Genomic DNA, 13,575 nt, shown 5'->3' with positions numbered 1-13,575 from the left:
AAGGCTGAACTATTGAGGGCCTGGAGTGCCTGGCTAAGAAGTTTTTACTTTATTTTTGCCTGGGACATCCATTAGTCAATACGTATGTTAGGCTAAATGTGACAGCACTGGTTAGGGTGACCTAAAGTGACAAGTATATGGATCCAGGAAAACCAATTTGAAAGCTGTGGGCAAAGTACAGGTGAGAACACATGAGGACTGATAACTATGGACTAGGGCAGTGATGGCAAACCTATGACACGCGTGTCAGCCCTGACACGCATAGCCATTTCTGATGACACGCAGCCGCTAAGGCGGCCGCATGCCGAGGATGAAACATTTGCTGCTCCTGAGGATGAAACATTTGCAAAATAATGTTTTTTCCTCAAAGTGACACACTACCCGAGTTATGCTCAGTTTTTTGGCGAAGTTTGACACACCAAGCTCAAAAGGTTGCTCATCACTGCACTAGACACTGGGGCCTCAGTTCCTCATAGCACCCAGGTAAGGAAAGGTCTTATCCAAGATCACTGTGCCATCCAGGGACAGGAATTCCAAACAGGCCTTCTTTTGTCTAAAGATTGAGGAGAAACAAAAGAGCATAGAGAAATAAGTATATATATTTTTAAACAAACATACTCTATTACTGAACACTTTTTCTTTGTTTTAAATGTTTTTATTGATTTCAGAGAGAGGAAGGGAGAGGAAGAGAGAGATAGAAACATCAATGATGAGAGAGAATCATTGGTTGGCTGCCTTCTGCACGCCTCCTATTGGGGATTGATCCTGAAACCTGGGCATGTGCCCTGACTGGGATCGAACTGTGACCTCCTGGTTCCTAGGTTGATGCTCAGCCACTGAACCACACGGACTGACAAGTATTTTTTTAATAGTCTAATTTTCAGCAAAGTCATGTGTGTATTGTCAAGAGGACAATGGCCTTTTGAACTATTTGCTGCAAGAACTTCATTTATAAAGGCCCGAGTCAGAGTCATTTGTCACTGAGGAGTAATGACAACCTGATTGTCTGGTCAGGATTCAGATAGCGGTCTGTAGGTGTATTTTTAAATTATAGCCTTTCTCAGGCAATTAATCCCAGGCATTTAGCAGGAGTTGCTGCTGTGTTTCTCCCTTGTTCCAAAGATATGTTTTTCTTGTGTTTGGTACTTGTCTTAGATGCTTGATTGTTTGAAGGGTGTTTTTTCCCTTATAAAATCTTAGACAAGAAAATCTTACATTTTCTCCCTCTCTTCCTCAAATACCCCTCAGAGAGTTAATCAGAGATGCATAGAGTTCAGCAACTGGGAAAGCCATTAATAACTTAGGCCGAAACCGGTTTAGCTCAGTGGATAGAGCGTCGGCCTGCGGACTGAAGGGTCCCAGGTTCGGTTCCGGTCAGGGGCATGTACATTGGTTGCGGGCACGTCCCCAGTAGGGGGTGTGCAGGAGGCAGCTGGTCGATGTTTCTCTCTCATCGATGTTTCTGGCTCTCTGTCCCTCTCCCTTCCTCTCTGTAAAAAATCAATAAAATATATTTTTTTAAAAAATAACTTAGCATCTATCCTGCTAGCTTAAAGGCAGTTTCTAGTTTCTGGCTGATGAAATTGATGAGGATTTCTCTGGTGTCTTCCTACCAAGTGTTTTGGTGGGAAAGTCCTCCTGTGTTGGAGGAAAAGTACCAGCACATCTGCACACTCTGGTCTTCACCTTTATTTTGTTTGTTTTTGTTAATCCTCACCAGAGGATATTTTTGCTTTTTCAGAGAGAGAGTGGAAGGGAGGGTGGGAGGGGAGAGAGAGAGAGAGAGAGAGAGAGGAACATTCATGTGAGAGACATATTGTCTACTTGCCTCCTGCACGTGCCTAAACTGGGGGGTGGGAACTTACAATCCAGGTACGTGCCTTTGACCGGGAATCAAACCTGGGACCCTTCAGTGGATGGGCCAGTGCTCTTGGTCTTCACCATTGTTGTTTATTTTATTTAAGCTCCCCTTGAAAAGGGCATGAACTATGTTAGGCCCCAGTATTTAGCACTCTCCTCTGTTTCTAAGATAAACCCTCTCTGTATCTTTCTTTTTTCCACTGTTCATCTATAAAACATCTTCCAATTCACTCATACTGTCTCTATCTGACCAATTTTGCCTCCTTCATCTCATGGAGCCATGCTTCATGTTGATCTTGTACTAGCACTGAAGCGAGTGGCAGAGTCTGTGTAGTTTTCTAAAAGCAACATTATTTTAAGTGCTTTTAATTCCTTTGCTTTTTTCCTGGAACTTTTACCAATCTTCCTGTCCCCTCCTTCTAAGCCACCCCTCCGTAAATATCCTATGCATTGAAATTTGTTGCCCCATCTCAACTCTTTATTATTTCTGAATCCTCTCTTCTTTTTAGACTATAAAACCTTTGACACCTTACCCATTTCTGTTTTTAAGGTTTTTCTGGTCAGTAAATGCATGAGCTGTTTTTGTTATGGGCTGTTTTCTCCTAGATGTCTTTGTTAGTTGCCCATAGGCAGCATCATCTCATTTGTGTGTTTACCGCTTTTCACCTTTTCCTAATCATTCTGGGTCCTATTCTGCCATTTCTCCTTTGCTAGGGTTCTGAGCACTGTCAATTTGAAGTCATTCTTACATTTTATTGAGATGCTGCTTAGTTCCTCCTTCTCCATCATTAGTTAAGGTGTTAAGCTGAGGACCAGCAAATACATCTCCACTCACTTAGTATGTTACAACTTTTTAGTTATTTTACTTATTGATTTAAGAGAGAAGGGGAGGGGGAGATTGATTTGTTGTTCCACTTATTTATGAATTTATTGGTTTATCTTGTGTGTGCCCTGACTGGGATTGAATCTGTAACCTTGGCATATCAATGCAGTGCTCTAAGAAACTGAACTACCCAGTGTAATGATGCCTAATGTAACCATCAGATTGAAATGTTGCTTGTATCTGAGCTGCTGATCTCATTCGTGTGTGTGTGTGTGTGTGTGTGTGTGTGTGTGTGTATTCCCTATAATAAAAGCCTAGATAGCGTCGCACAACGTCACAAGATGGCCACCCTTACGTCATCACAAGATGGCTGCCACAAGATGGCCAGCAGGGGAGGGCATTTGTGGGCGATCAGGCCGGCAGGAGAGGGCAGTTGGGGGTGAACAGGCCTGCAGGGGAGGGCAGTTAGGGGCGACCAGGAGTTGGGTATGACCAGGCGGGCAGGGGAGGGCAGTTGGGGGCGATTGGGCCGGCAGGGGAGGGCAGTTGGGAGTGATCAGGTCGGCAGGGGAGCAGTTAGGCGTCAATCAGGCCAGCAGGGGAGCAGTTAGGGGGCGATCAGGCTGGCAGGTAGAAGCGGTTAGGGGCAATCAGGCAGGCAGGCAGGCAGGCAGGCAGGCAAGCCGTTAGCAGCTAGCAGTCCCAGATTGTGAGAGGGATGTCCGACTGCCGGTTTAGGCACAATCCTTGTTGAATCTGGCCTAAACCGGCAGTCGGACATCCCCCAAGGGGTCACAGATTGGAGAGAGTGCAGGCCGGGCTGAGGGACACTCCCCGCCCCCACCCCTGTGCACGAATTTCATGCACCAGGTCTCTAGTGTGTGTGTGTGTGTGTGTGCGCGCGCGCGCGCGCGCGCGCGCTCACACACACACATGGTGTCCCCTCAAAAAGTATACACACATTTTTGAATAATTATAAAGGCAGTGTTTATCAAAATATATTTCATTTCAAAATTGAGCTATCATGTATATATGTATGTATTAATTTTCATCTATATATATATATATATATATATATATATATATATATATATATCTTGTCTCTCTTCTGCCTCTTCCTTGATCTATAGAAATTTTAAATCAAGGGAATGTATGTTAGGGAAAACAATAGTATGCTTTTTCTTTTGGGAAAATAAAAACCAAGTATTGACTTTTAATGGTTCAGCTTCCAATATCCCTGGTATTGATTTGTCTTTAAATGTTTAGCATCCAGTTCCACCAAGATATGAAAACCTTCTTTAGGCTTTTGTTTCTGGCTTGTAAAGCTCCCAGTGGTCCATAAGCCAAAGTGTTGTCTTAATTTTGGTTCCAGGGCCAGTTTGAAGATTATCTTATTAAGTTGAAGATAATCCAAAGGCAGAATTAAGAAATATCCCAAATCAGTCTCTCAGAGGTTCATTTATTTGTGGAGTTTGGTTAAGGAATAACTGCTCTGGCCAGCCAGTGCCCTTTGGCGTGTTGTTCCTTTGATGCGTTGGAAACTAAGCCACGTGAAGTCTCTGCCCTCTCCTTTCTTGTAGGAAGCAGTGAAGTGTAGTGCAGTGAGCAAGGGCTTCAAAGTCAGATCTTCCTTGAATCCTGCCTCAGCCACTTACTAGTTGTGTGACTTTGGGCACTTACCTCCCTGGTCCTTAGTTTCTTTATCTGTAAAATAGAGCTAATAATACCTCATGGAATAGCTAAAAGTATTAAATGGGATAACATATTAATAAACTTTGTATTAGAATTTAGTAGATATTTCATAAATGGTGGTTATTACAGACTGTAAAGAAAACACCTATACTTTTTTCTTTTTACTCAACTGACCTGACTTATATTTGTATTGTCAAGTAATTCTTTGTCATTGTCCGTTTTTCAGTCTCTAAAAGAAAGGACTACTTAGTGTCTTTCACTTATTAGTGATTTTCCACACCAAGGACCTAAACAGATTCATTGAAAGATAACTATTTTTTTGGATGAAATTAATGAGGGAAGTTTTCTTCCTTCAAGATCCCCAAAAGCCAAAATTTCTCTTTATCTTTAACTTAGAAAAAAGTATCCATTCCAGATCCTTTAGAAGATCTAAGCCTGGCTTCAGTTTCAGAAGCAGCAGAGACCTTATTAATTCAAGAAAAACCCTCCTCTGAACCGCATCCAGCACGGCCAGGGGTGAACCTGAGGAGGGGCAGTGAACGATTAAAGAAAACAGATAAGAGAATATAGTTGGGGCTAGGTAGGATCACTGTGCCTGGATGAGGAAACAGTGACACAGCCTGTAAGCTGAAGCTTTATTTTATAGTCAGGTCACACAAAGCAAAACAACGGGAGTGGTCAACATGTTGAGAGTTTCAAATCTATTTCGTTACTCAAGCCTTATTTTGGCAGCACTTGCTGCACCTCCCATAGCCCATTAGCTACCTAGGAACCCTTAAGGGAGGGCTGTAAGGTCAAGCTTAATTGTGCTAGGAGACCTCTGCTCTCCAAGCTGGGACTTGTATGTGGCTCTGCCACAGGTCAGTCCGAGGCTTGACCTTATAGCTGCTCCCTACACTCTTCCTTACTGAAATAAATGCTCCTGGATCATTTAGTGGAGGTACTCCAGAAATAGAGTGTATGAATGTGCCACCCAAATTAGTAAGCAAACAGATCACTGATTTCTCTGGGGTCTTCCCCTCGGTGTAGGAATTTAGTTTGGGGGATGCTCGTTTTTGGGCTGGTGGCTGATTCTGCTTTAGTGACTCTCTTACGTGCAGTCTTTTTGTTTCCTCCAGGGACAATGGTGACAGATCCAGGCACCGAGCTCCACGCAACGCCCGGATGTCTGCGCCTTCGCTGGGACGCTTTGTACCAAGGTAAGAACTGGATAGTTAACCTTTATGAGAGACGTTTATGAAGGAGCCTTTATGAACGCCTGGGACTTAGTTTTTAAACCTACTTTTTGGTCTTTGGACTGTCCATATCTGGAATTATTTTCTAGTGAGTCTATGATCCAGCCCTGCTACCTAAGGACTTGACAGGAGATGATTGGCCACAGTAAAAAGAGAGAGAATAGTGGTATTGAGAGCATCTTGTTCAAGAATAAAAGCCCTGGGAAACTTTAGAAGAAAGATCAAGAAGGAGGTACAATTCTGTGAATGTACAAATCCTAGGAATTTTTACTCCACTCTGGGCTTCAGTGGATTCCTAGGTCTAGTGGATCCGTTATCATTGATTCATAGTATATCTCCCTTGTTTTATGGTCGTCTTTAGTAGGCTTTTCACATGTGATTCCTTCTTGTAGGCGTTTCTTGCTGCCTGAGTACTTGCCTTATGCTGGGATTTTTCATGAACGTGGACAGCCTGGCTTGGCTACTCACTCTTCTGTTAACAGGGTCCTGGCAGGTAAGGAAATGTTTCTTTGGATTATGAAAATTTGAATGGGAAGGGAGCCAGGTAAAGCTTTCCCCTCCTTTACTTATATTGATTTGACAGCATCTTGCCACCTGGACAAAAACTCTGTTTTGAGGTGTACTCAGTTCCTTACTTCAAATCAAGAAACTGCAAGATTAAAGAAAGCTGTTTCTCTTGCATATTCCTACTTCCTTCAAACATCTTTCAAATCCCGCCCCCTTCCCACCCCCCACCCCTTCATTGAAACCATTTTTTTTCTTAATCTAGCAATTAGATTCTGGCTATTGAATGATAGCAGTGTTTTGTTCAAGTTTCAGTTGGTGAGATACTCCTGAGCCAGATCCTGTGATTTAATTAGGGGCTTAATGCATACCTCTCCTACCCTTTGCTACTGGCAGCACATGGTGTTTCCAGGCACTGTGGAATCTTCTAAGAAAGGAGGAGAGACCCATAGAGCTGGCTGAGAAATCTCCACAGAACAGAAATGGGCTGGATAAGCCCAATTGAGGCAATTTTATGTAGCTGAAGAGCTTAGTGACATGAACTAAGATGCATGATGCAACTGAGCTCTGAGACTTAGTGTGTGCTGCTGCTTCTGTGCAGTCTGAAGAAGGAAATAAAGCAAAATTCTTTTCTTCTTTTTTTTCTGACAAAGGTTATTTCTCCATCACACTCTTTTTCTCCCTTCCCACCATGTCTACTGCCAACTTGTAAATTTATGTATGTGAAGGCATAAAAGGTATAAAAATCAAGTCACGCCCTGACCAGTGTGGTTCAGTTGGTTGAGTGTCATCCCGTTTTTCACTCTCCCTTCCTCTCTCTAAAATCAATGAAATATTTTTTAAAATCAGGGCATTTAAATATATCTTTCTTTTTTTTAAGTGTATCTTTCATAAGCAATGATTATGTTTTGTAAAATCTGGGCCACGTGATGGATAAAGGTAGGGATCTGTATGTGAGCCAGTGGCACTGTCAGATGGGAGAATGTGACTTCTTTTTTTTTAATTTCAGAGAGCAAGAAAGAGGGGGAGAGAGAGAATCATTGATGAGAGAGAATCATTGATTGGCTGCCTCCTGCACCCTGCACACTGGGGATCGAGCCCGCCACCCAGGCATGTGCCCTGATTGGGAATTGAACCATGACCTCCTGGTTCATAGGTCAGTGCTCAACCACTGAGCCATGCTGGTTGGGCTCCACTGATTTTTAGAGAGAGGGAAAGACAGAGAGAAATATCGATGTGAGAGAAACACATCAATTGGTTGCCTCCTGCACGAGCCCTGACCAGGACCCAGGCTGGGAAGGAGCCTACAACCGAAGTACGTGCCCTTGACCAGACCCTGGGACCCTTCAGTCTGCAGGCTGACTCTCTATCTACTGAGCCAGACCGGCTAGGGCGAGAATGTGATTTCTAATGAAGCTGCTATGACAGCTGGAAGGCATGGGATCTGGCCTCCCCTGAACAGTATCCTTGACCCAACGTCAAGGCCTAGAATTCCCAGAAACATTTGTGCTTTCTCTGTTGGAGATCAGGACTTCTTAGGCCCAGGCTTGGCGGGGAGCATACTACACCATGGTCTCCTGACAACCTCATCTGAGGAGGTTTCTGGCCCGAGTTGGTAAACAGATCCCATGGCTCTGCTTCTCCTTGCTTGTCACTTCGGGTGGGGCTATGTAGAAGCTCTTCGCTGGCAGATAATCACTTGCTGCCAGACAGTACTATGGAGCTCTTCTCCACCCTTCTTTGTTCCAGACATCTGCCTCCACCACCCCACACAGCACCTCCTGCTCCTCTACTGCTGGAGAAATCTCTGTTTCCTGGCATTTAGTTTTTTTGGAACAGCTGTATGTTATTTTTTTCTCTTTTGATTTAATAACTCTACCTTCATTTTCTGTTTCCTACTTTATGCCCAGAGGTCTGACCCCAAGTGACCCAGTTCCACTTATGGATACATTTGAATATTGGGGTTGTGTTCCAGCAGCCAGTTGTTTCTACTAAGAAAAGTTCTCTAACAAAGATAGAAAGGGGGAAGGAAATCTAGATTTTTTTAAGAATGTCATTCTTGAGTTAGATTAGCATATGTTTTCCATTCATAATTAAACTAGCTTCTCCCATCTTCTCAAGATACATGTTACATAGTGCCCATTGCTCTTTTCTTAAAAGCCTTCATTATTTGTAGCCTAGAGGCCCAGTGCACGAAATTCGTGCACTCAGCGGGGGGTGGGTCCCTCAGCCCGGCCTGCGCCCTCTCACAGTCTGGGACCCCTCAGAGGATGTCCATCTGCCAGCGTAGGCCCGCTCCCCAGGGGAACAGGCCTAAGCTGGCAGTCAGACATCCCTCTGGCAGCTCAGGAGCCCTTGGGGGTGGGAGAGGCTCCCTCCACTGCCGCTACCCTTGTAGCCGTCAGCCCAGATTCTGGCTGAGTGGCGCTCCTCCTGTGGAAGTGCACTGACCACCAGGGGGCAGCTCCTACATTAAGCGTCTGCCCCTGGTGGTCAGTGCGCGTCATAGTGACTGGTTGTTCCACTGTTGGGGTCAATTTGCATATCACCCTTTTATTATATAGGACTAGAGGCCTGGTGCACGAAATCGTACACTGTGGGGGGGGGGTTCTCAGCCCAGCCTGTGCCCTCTCACAGTCCGGGAGCCCTCGGGGGTGCGGGGAGCGGGCCTAAGCTGTCAGTCGGATATCCTTAGTGCTGCCTCAGAGGCAGGAGAGGCTCCTGCCACCGCTGCTGTGCTCTCCAGTTGTGGGTCCGGCTTCTGGCACACTGACCACCAGGGGGCAGCTCCTGCGCTGAGCGTCTGCCCCCCTGGTGGTCAGTGCACATCATAGCGACCCATCATTCTGTCGTTCGGTCGATTTGCATATTAGCCATTTATTATATAGGATATTTGGATGTCTCTCCAGTTTCTATTGACAATTGTCTTACCTTGTATTTCTATTGAGAAAAGTCCAATAATAACAACAGCAACCAAAGAAAGCCTAACATTGAGTGTTTGCTGTATACGAAACTATAGGGAGTGGTTTAAGTGCTTTTTCCCAGGAATTTCATCTCTCTCATAGTAATCAATCTTATGAGATGAGTGCTGTTATCTAACAGTAAAGGAAACTAAAGCCTAGAAGGTTGACTTGCCCAAAGTAATGCAGCTGGTAGGGGAGCCAGAACTGAACCAGGCAGTGGGACTCCAGAGCTTCCTAATCTGCCTCCCCACAGTTACTTTAAAGGACAAAGCTTCAAAATAGCATTCTTTTTCCAGGATCTTACTCTGGAACAGAGAAAACGCTCTCAGGGAACTTGCTGATCTTCAGGGTTTTTCTTATTCATTTTAGTTCCTCTATAGGTATACATACCTTGTAAATATTGTGGTTTTGATTTCAGATCACCTTAATAAAGTGAGTTTTAATCTTTTTGTTGGTAGAGGGTTGTGCCTTCGATTTATTTTTTTAAAAAAGGGGGCAACATCTGTGAAACATAATAAAGTGAACTAAGCAAAATAAAATGAAGTATGCCTGTATTTTAAGTGGCTTTTAGACATAGCTTTCCATGAATACAGTGGTGCTTGCTGAGGAAAATCTTATTATGTAACAGCCCTTTCCCCGAGCCTTTGTGCCCTCCTAGACACAGATGTTTTATGTTTTATTAAACTTACTTGTGATCTTGTAATATCACTGATATAATAATGGCTTTTGAAGCGAAAGACAAATTGGCCTTTTAGCAGTAAGCACTCTCAATTTTCCTGGTAAGGTATTTCCTCTTGTATGATTGGAATGAGGTTGTGATGGTCTCAGAACAATTACATTCAGCAGATATTTGTTCTGCACCAATGTGCCAGGTACTGTTCTAGGCTACCAGAGTGAATATGACCCCTGCCCTCCTGTAGCTCAAAGTCTAGGCGGTTGGCTATGCCTCAGTCTTGCTGTTTGCTTCTTAGCTCCAAACATAAAGCAAAAGTTTGTGTGGTGAGTGGCTTTTTGCAAGGGTGACGCATAGAAATTTGACAGACCTGCAGGACAAAAGCATATAAACACCTGTAATTTTAGGAGACATGACCAATACTATGGTGGCAAATGAGTCTCCAGTGGACCCTAGCCAAAGCCATTCAAAATCATCAACAAAAACGGATTTGTAAAAAATTAAGATCCATTCTTCCCACTTCCTCCCATAAGAGCCTACTTCAGAGAAGTGTTTTGATAGTCTGTGAATGTTCATCTCTTCTACCAATCTTGATCCATTCCCCACAATTCTGTAGGTTCCTGGAGGCCTCCAGTACTCATCAAACCACCTCATGCCCCTTCTTCAGAATGTAAATTCTGAACTGTACTTAAAGAGGTATAAAATACATTTAAAGCTACTGCAACTCCACCAGGTATATTTTTTGGGAAACACACTAAAATCTGAAGAGCTTCCCCGGCTGACATTTTAGCAGACAGCTCTAGCTCTGTCATAACAGCAACTGATAATAAAGAAGGAGGTAAAATTAATGCCTACTATGAGCCAGGTACTGTTCTAAGTGCTTTCCCAATCATTATCTCCTTTAATCATTATAACAGCCCTGTGAAGTAGATGGTGCATTTCCATTCTACAGGGAAGAAAACTGAGGTTCAGAGAAGTTATGTCACTTGCACAGTATAACACAGTGAGAGGTAGTAGTCCTGGAACTTTAAACCAGGTTGGTCTGCCTGACTTAAAATAACTGTATTCTGTCTTCTGTGCCATGTTTTACCTGAGTTCAAGTAGGGAGTATCTGCCAAAATGTTAAGCTTATATTTTTCTGCGTGTTTGAGGCTCATAAAACTGAAATGAGAAGCCCTGGCATTTGACATATTCCTGGTAATTTCTGGAAGAACAAAAATCTTCTGAAGGCTTGGGACCTGGGTAATGTAGGGTATTAGTTATCTGGCCTGCCTCATATTTTTTACTTTCATCCTAATGAGCATCTGTTCCCAGCAGATGGTTGGCCTGATGTACTTAATTTAGTATTTTGATTAAAACCACTGGGAAGTGTCAGGGTTTTCTTGCTCCTAGCCACAGGTCATTGGGGCCTGGTCGAGTGTCCTGGGCTAGCAATGGCTTTGTGCCCAGCCATTCTAATTTCTCTTAGATTTCTTTTTTGATCCAGTAGCCAACACAAATTCTGAACCTGTACTTAGAGAGGTATAAATACATTTAAAGCTAATGTTACTCTACAAAGTATATTTTAGGAGTGTTTAGGATTATGTTCTTCAGTTGTCACATACTTTTGAATTTCTGAAATTTCCTTGTGTTGTTGATTTCTTATGTATTTTCATTGTCCAGGCATCCTTCTGTTTGTTGCCTGTGTGGGTAAGACAGAACTACCTCTTTTGCAAGAATTTACTTTTCCTTGTTAACTTTATTTTTTTCCTGTCTTTTGCCCCTCTTATCTCTTTTAGAAACACAAGTCCTCTCTTAGATGTCCCCACTTCCCTGGTACTTTAGGGAATTACTTCCAGGAGCCCTGTCTAGTCTGTTTTGGCCAACTAGGTGGGCATTGGGGCCTTGGGCTTGACAACTTTTAGGAACTAGCCTGGTTTTTCAACTTAATATCATAGGTCTCTAATACAACAAATTACTTAATTACTCTATACCAGATCTTCACTTGAATTGGCAAATCTGGGAAAGATGAATAGTAGTGGACACAGTTAAAAGGCATGTTATACTTAAATGAGTATGAACAGAAATGAATAATAATTCTGGTGTTGGACCCTTTATCTGCATGTTCTGTCCTCTCTCTTATCCAGTAGCCAGGCAAGTAAAGTGAGAGGCACATTCCAACTCAACATCAAGTAAGATAGCTGTTTATAAATCCCATATAAATGGACAATTATTGGTGGTGGTACTAGCTAGTGCTGCTTTAATAATTAACCCAATTACCTTTCATTCTGCTCCAGTGATGAGAGTGAAGGTGATAAGGGGGCTGGCTTGGTTGCCTGGGAAACAGAAGTAAATGCAGCACTCCTCCCAGAGAGCCTTATAGTGCTCAAGGCCTTTTACTTATTTGGTGTCTACCAATCACTGGAGCATCAATGTCCTCTCCACCTAAACTCTTCACTACATCTCCATATGCCATATACTACACACTGCTAGTGAGTGGTGTGCTTATTGAGAAACTGGGGCCCAGTTTCTAAGCTGAATTGCATGTGCTACTTTGGCTTTCCTAGAGAAGACTACTGGGCCAATGAACATTTCTGTACCTTGGTATTTTGTGACTAAGTTTTTATGTGCCTTTGTCCATCCTCCCTTCTCCCTCCCGGAAATTTCCTCTTGATCTTTCCCCATGGAAGCTTTACAACCTGTACCCTTTTTGTACTGTCATTTTGAAATGTATGTAGCACTTTCTAAAGGCTTAGCATTTTCCAGGGCACTTGGGTCTTGTAAAAGAATTAAATGGTTCTGCCCTTGGGGAGTTGATAGTCTAGCCAGGGAGTGGCCTGCTTTCTATGTTTTGTTTTGGTCCTGCCACTAAAACTTTAATAATTCCCCTGAGACTTTAACTGCCAATCCTGATATAATAGCTAAGGGGGCACAACTCAAACCTGGACTTGGACCAGGGATTTATGTCTTTTGGAACAGTTTGAAGAAACTCTGAATGTGTCCCCATTCATCTTTCAAGTGGGTCTGTGGGCATGAGGGAGTGGAAGTGGAGCTTGAGGAGGACAGCTGCCATTTGCAATATTGCAAAGAGTTTGGACTCTGGAGCCAGACTGTCCAGGTTCAAATAATCATTCTGCTACTTTTAAAAAATATATATATTTTTATTGATTTCAGAGAGGAAGGTAGAGGGAGAAAGAGATAGAAATATCAATGAGAGAGGATCATTAATTGGCTGCCTCCTGCATGCCCCCTACTGGGGATTGAGCCCGCAACCCCCCAGGCATGTGCCCTTGACTGGAATAGAACCTGGGACCCTTCAGTCTGCAGGCCAACACTCTGTCCACTGAGCCAAACCAGCTAGGGCTCTGCTACTTCTTAACAATGTAATCTTGGTTAATTTATTTTGCCTTTTGGGGGACTTTGTGTTGTTGTTTTTTTTATCTGTAAAATGGTCATAAAAATAGTTTCTAGCTTATAGGATTGTTTTGAAGATTAAATGAATTAATACATGTGAAACACTTAGAATAGTATTTTTTTTGGCATACAAGTGTTCAATTGATATTATTATTATAAATTTTGGGGGGGGGGACAGTGTGAGAGCTATGTCAGTCTCCTTATTGATATCTCACTGTTCTGCCTTTTCCCCAGTGGTGGTCTTCCTGGGTCCCAAGCAGAGCTGTCTCCCCTTTCTATGTTCAGTGAGTTGAAAAAAACTGGGGGCTTGTGCTGTGACATCTACAGATGGTAACCTGAAGGTCCCTGTGTTGATAGTTTGACAAGCCTGTGTGTTCACTGTTGCCTAAGTGGCACCAAGGTGGGAAGAGTAGAGGAGTCACAAAGTTTGCA

The 13,575-nt window shown here is 43.3% G+C and overlaps 1 protein-coding gene across 10 annotated transcripts in view; it reads left to right on the top strand.

Moving 5' to 3' along the window:
• Positions 1-13,575, top strand: part of AMBRA1 (autophagy and beclin 1 regulator 1) — a 169,095-nt gene that overhangs the window by 72,013 nt on the left and 83,507 nt on the right. For all 10 annotated transcript variants that reach the window (XM_079788544.1, XM_079788540.1, XM_079788542.1 and 7 more), the window contains 2 exons: positions 5,494-5,574; positions 6,003-6,103. In XM_079788544.1, coding sequence (XP_079644670.1) covers positions 5,494-5,574; positions 6,003-6,103 — 182 coding nt within the window. The remainder of the gene's footprint in view (positions 1-5,493; positions 5,575-6,002; positions 6,104-13,575) is intronic.

The sequence above is a fragment of the Cnephaeus nilssonii genome, assembly GCF_951640355.1.
Source record: "Cnephaeus nilssonii genome assembly, chromosome: 13".
Classification (NCBI taxonomy): domain Eukaryota; kingdom Metazoa; phylum Chordata; class Mammalia; order Chiroptera; family Vespertilionidae; genus Cnephaeus; species Cnephaeus nilssonii.
This window is presented reverse-complemented; position numbering and strand designations above follow the sequence as displayed.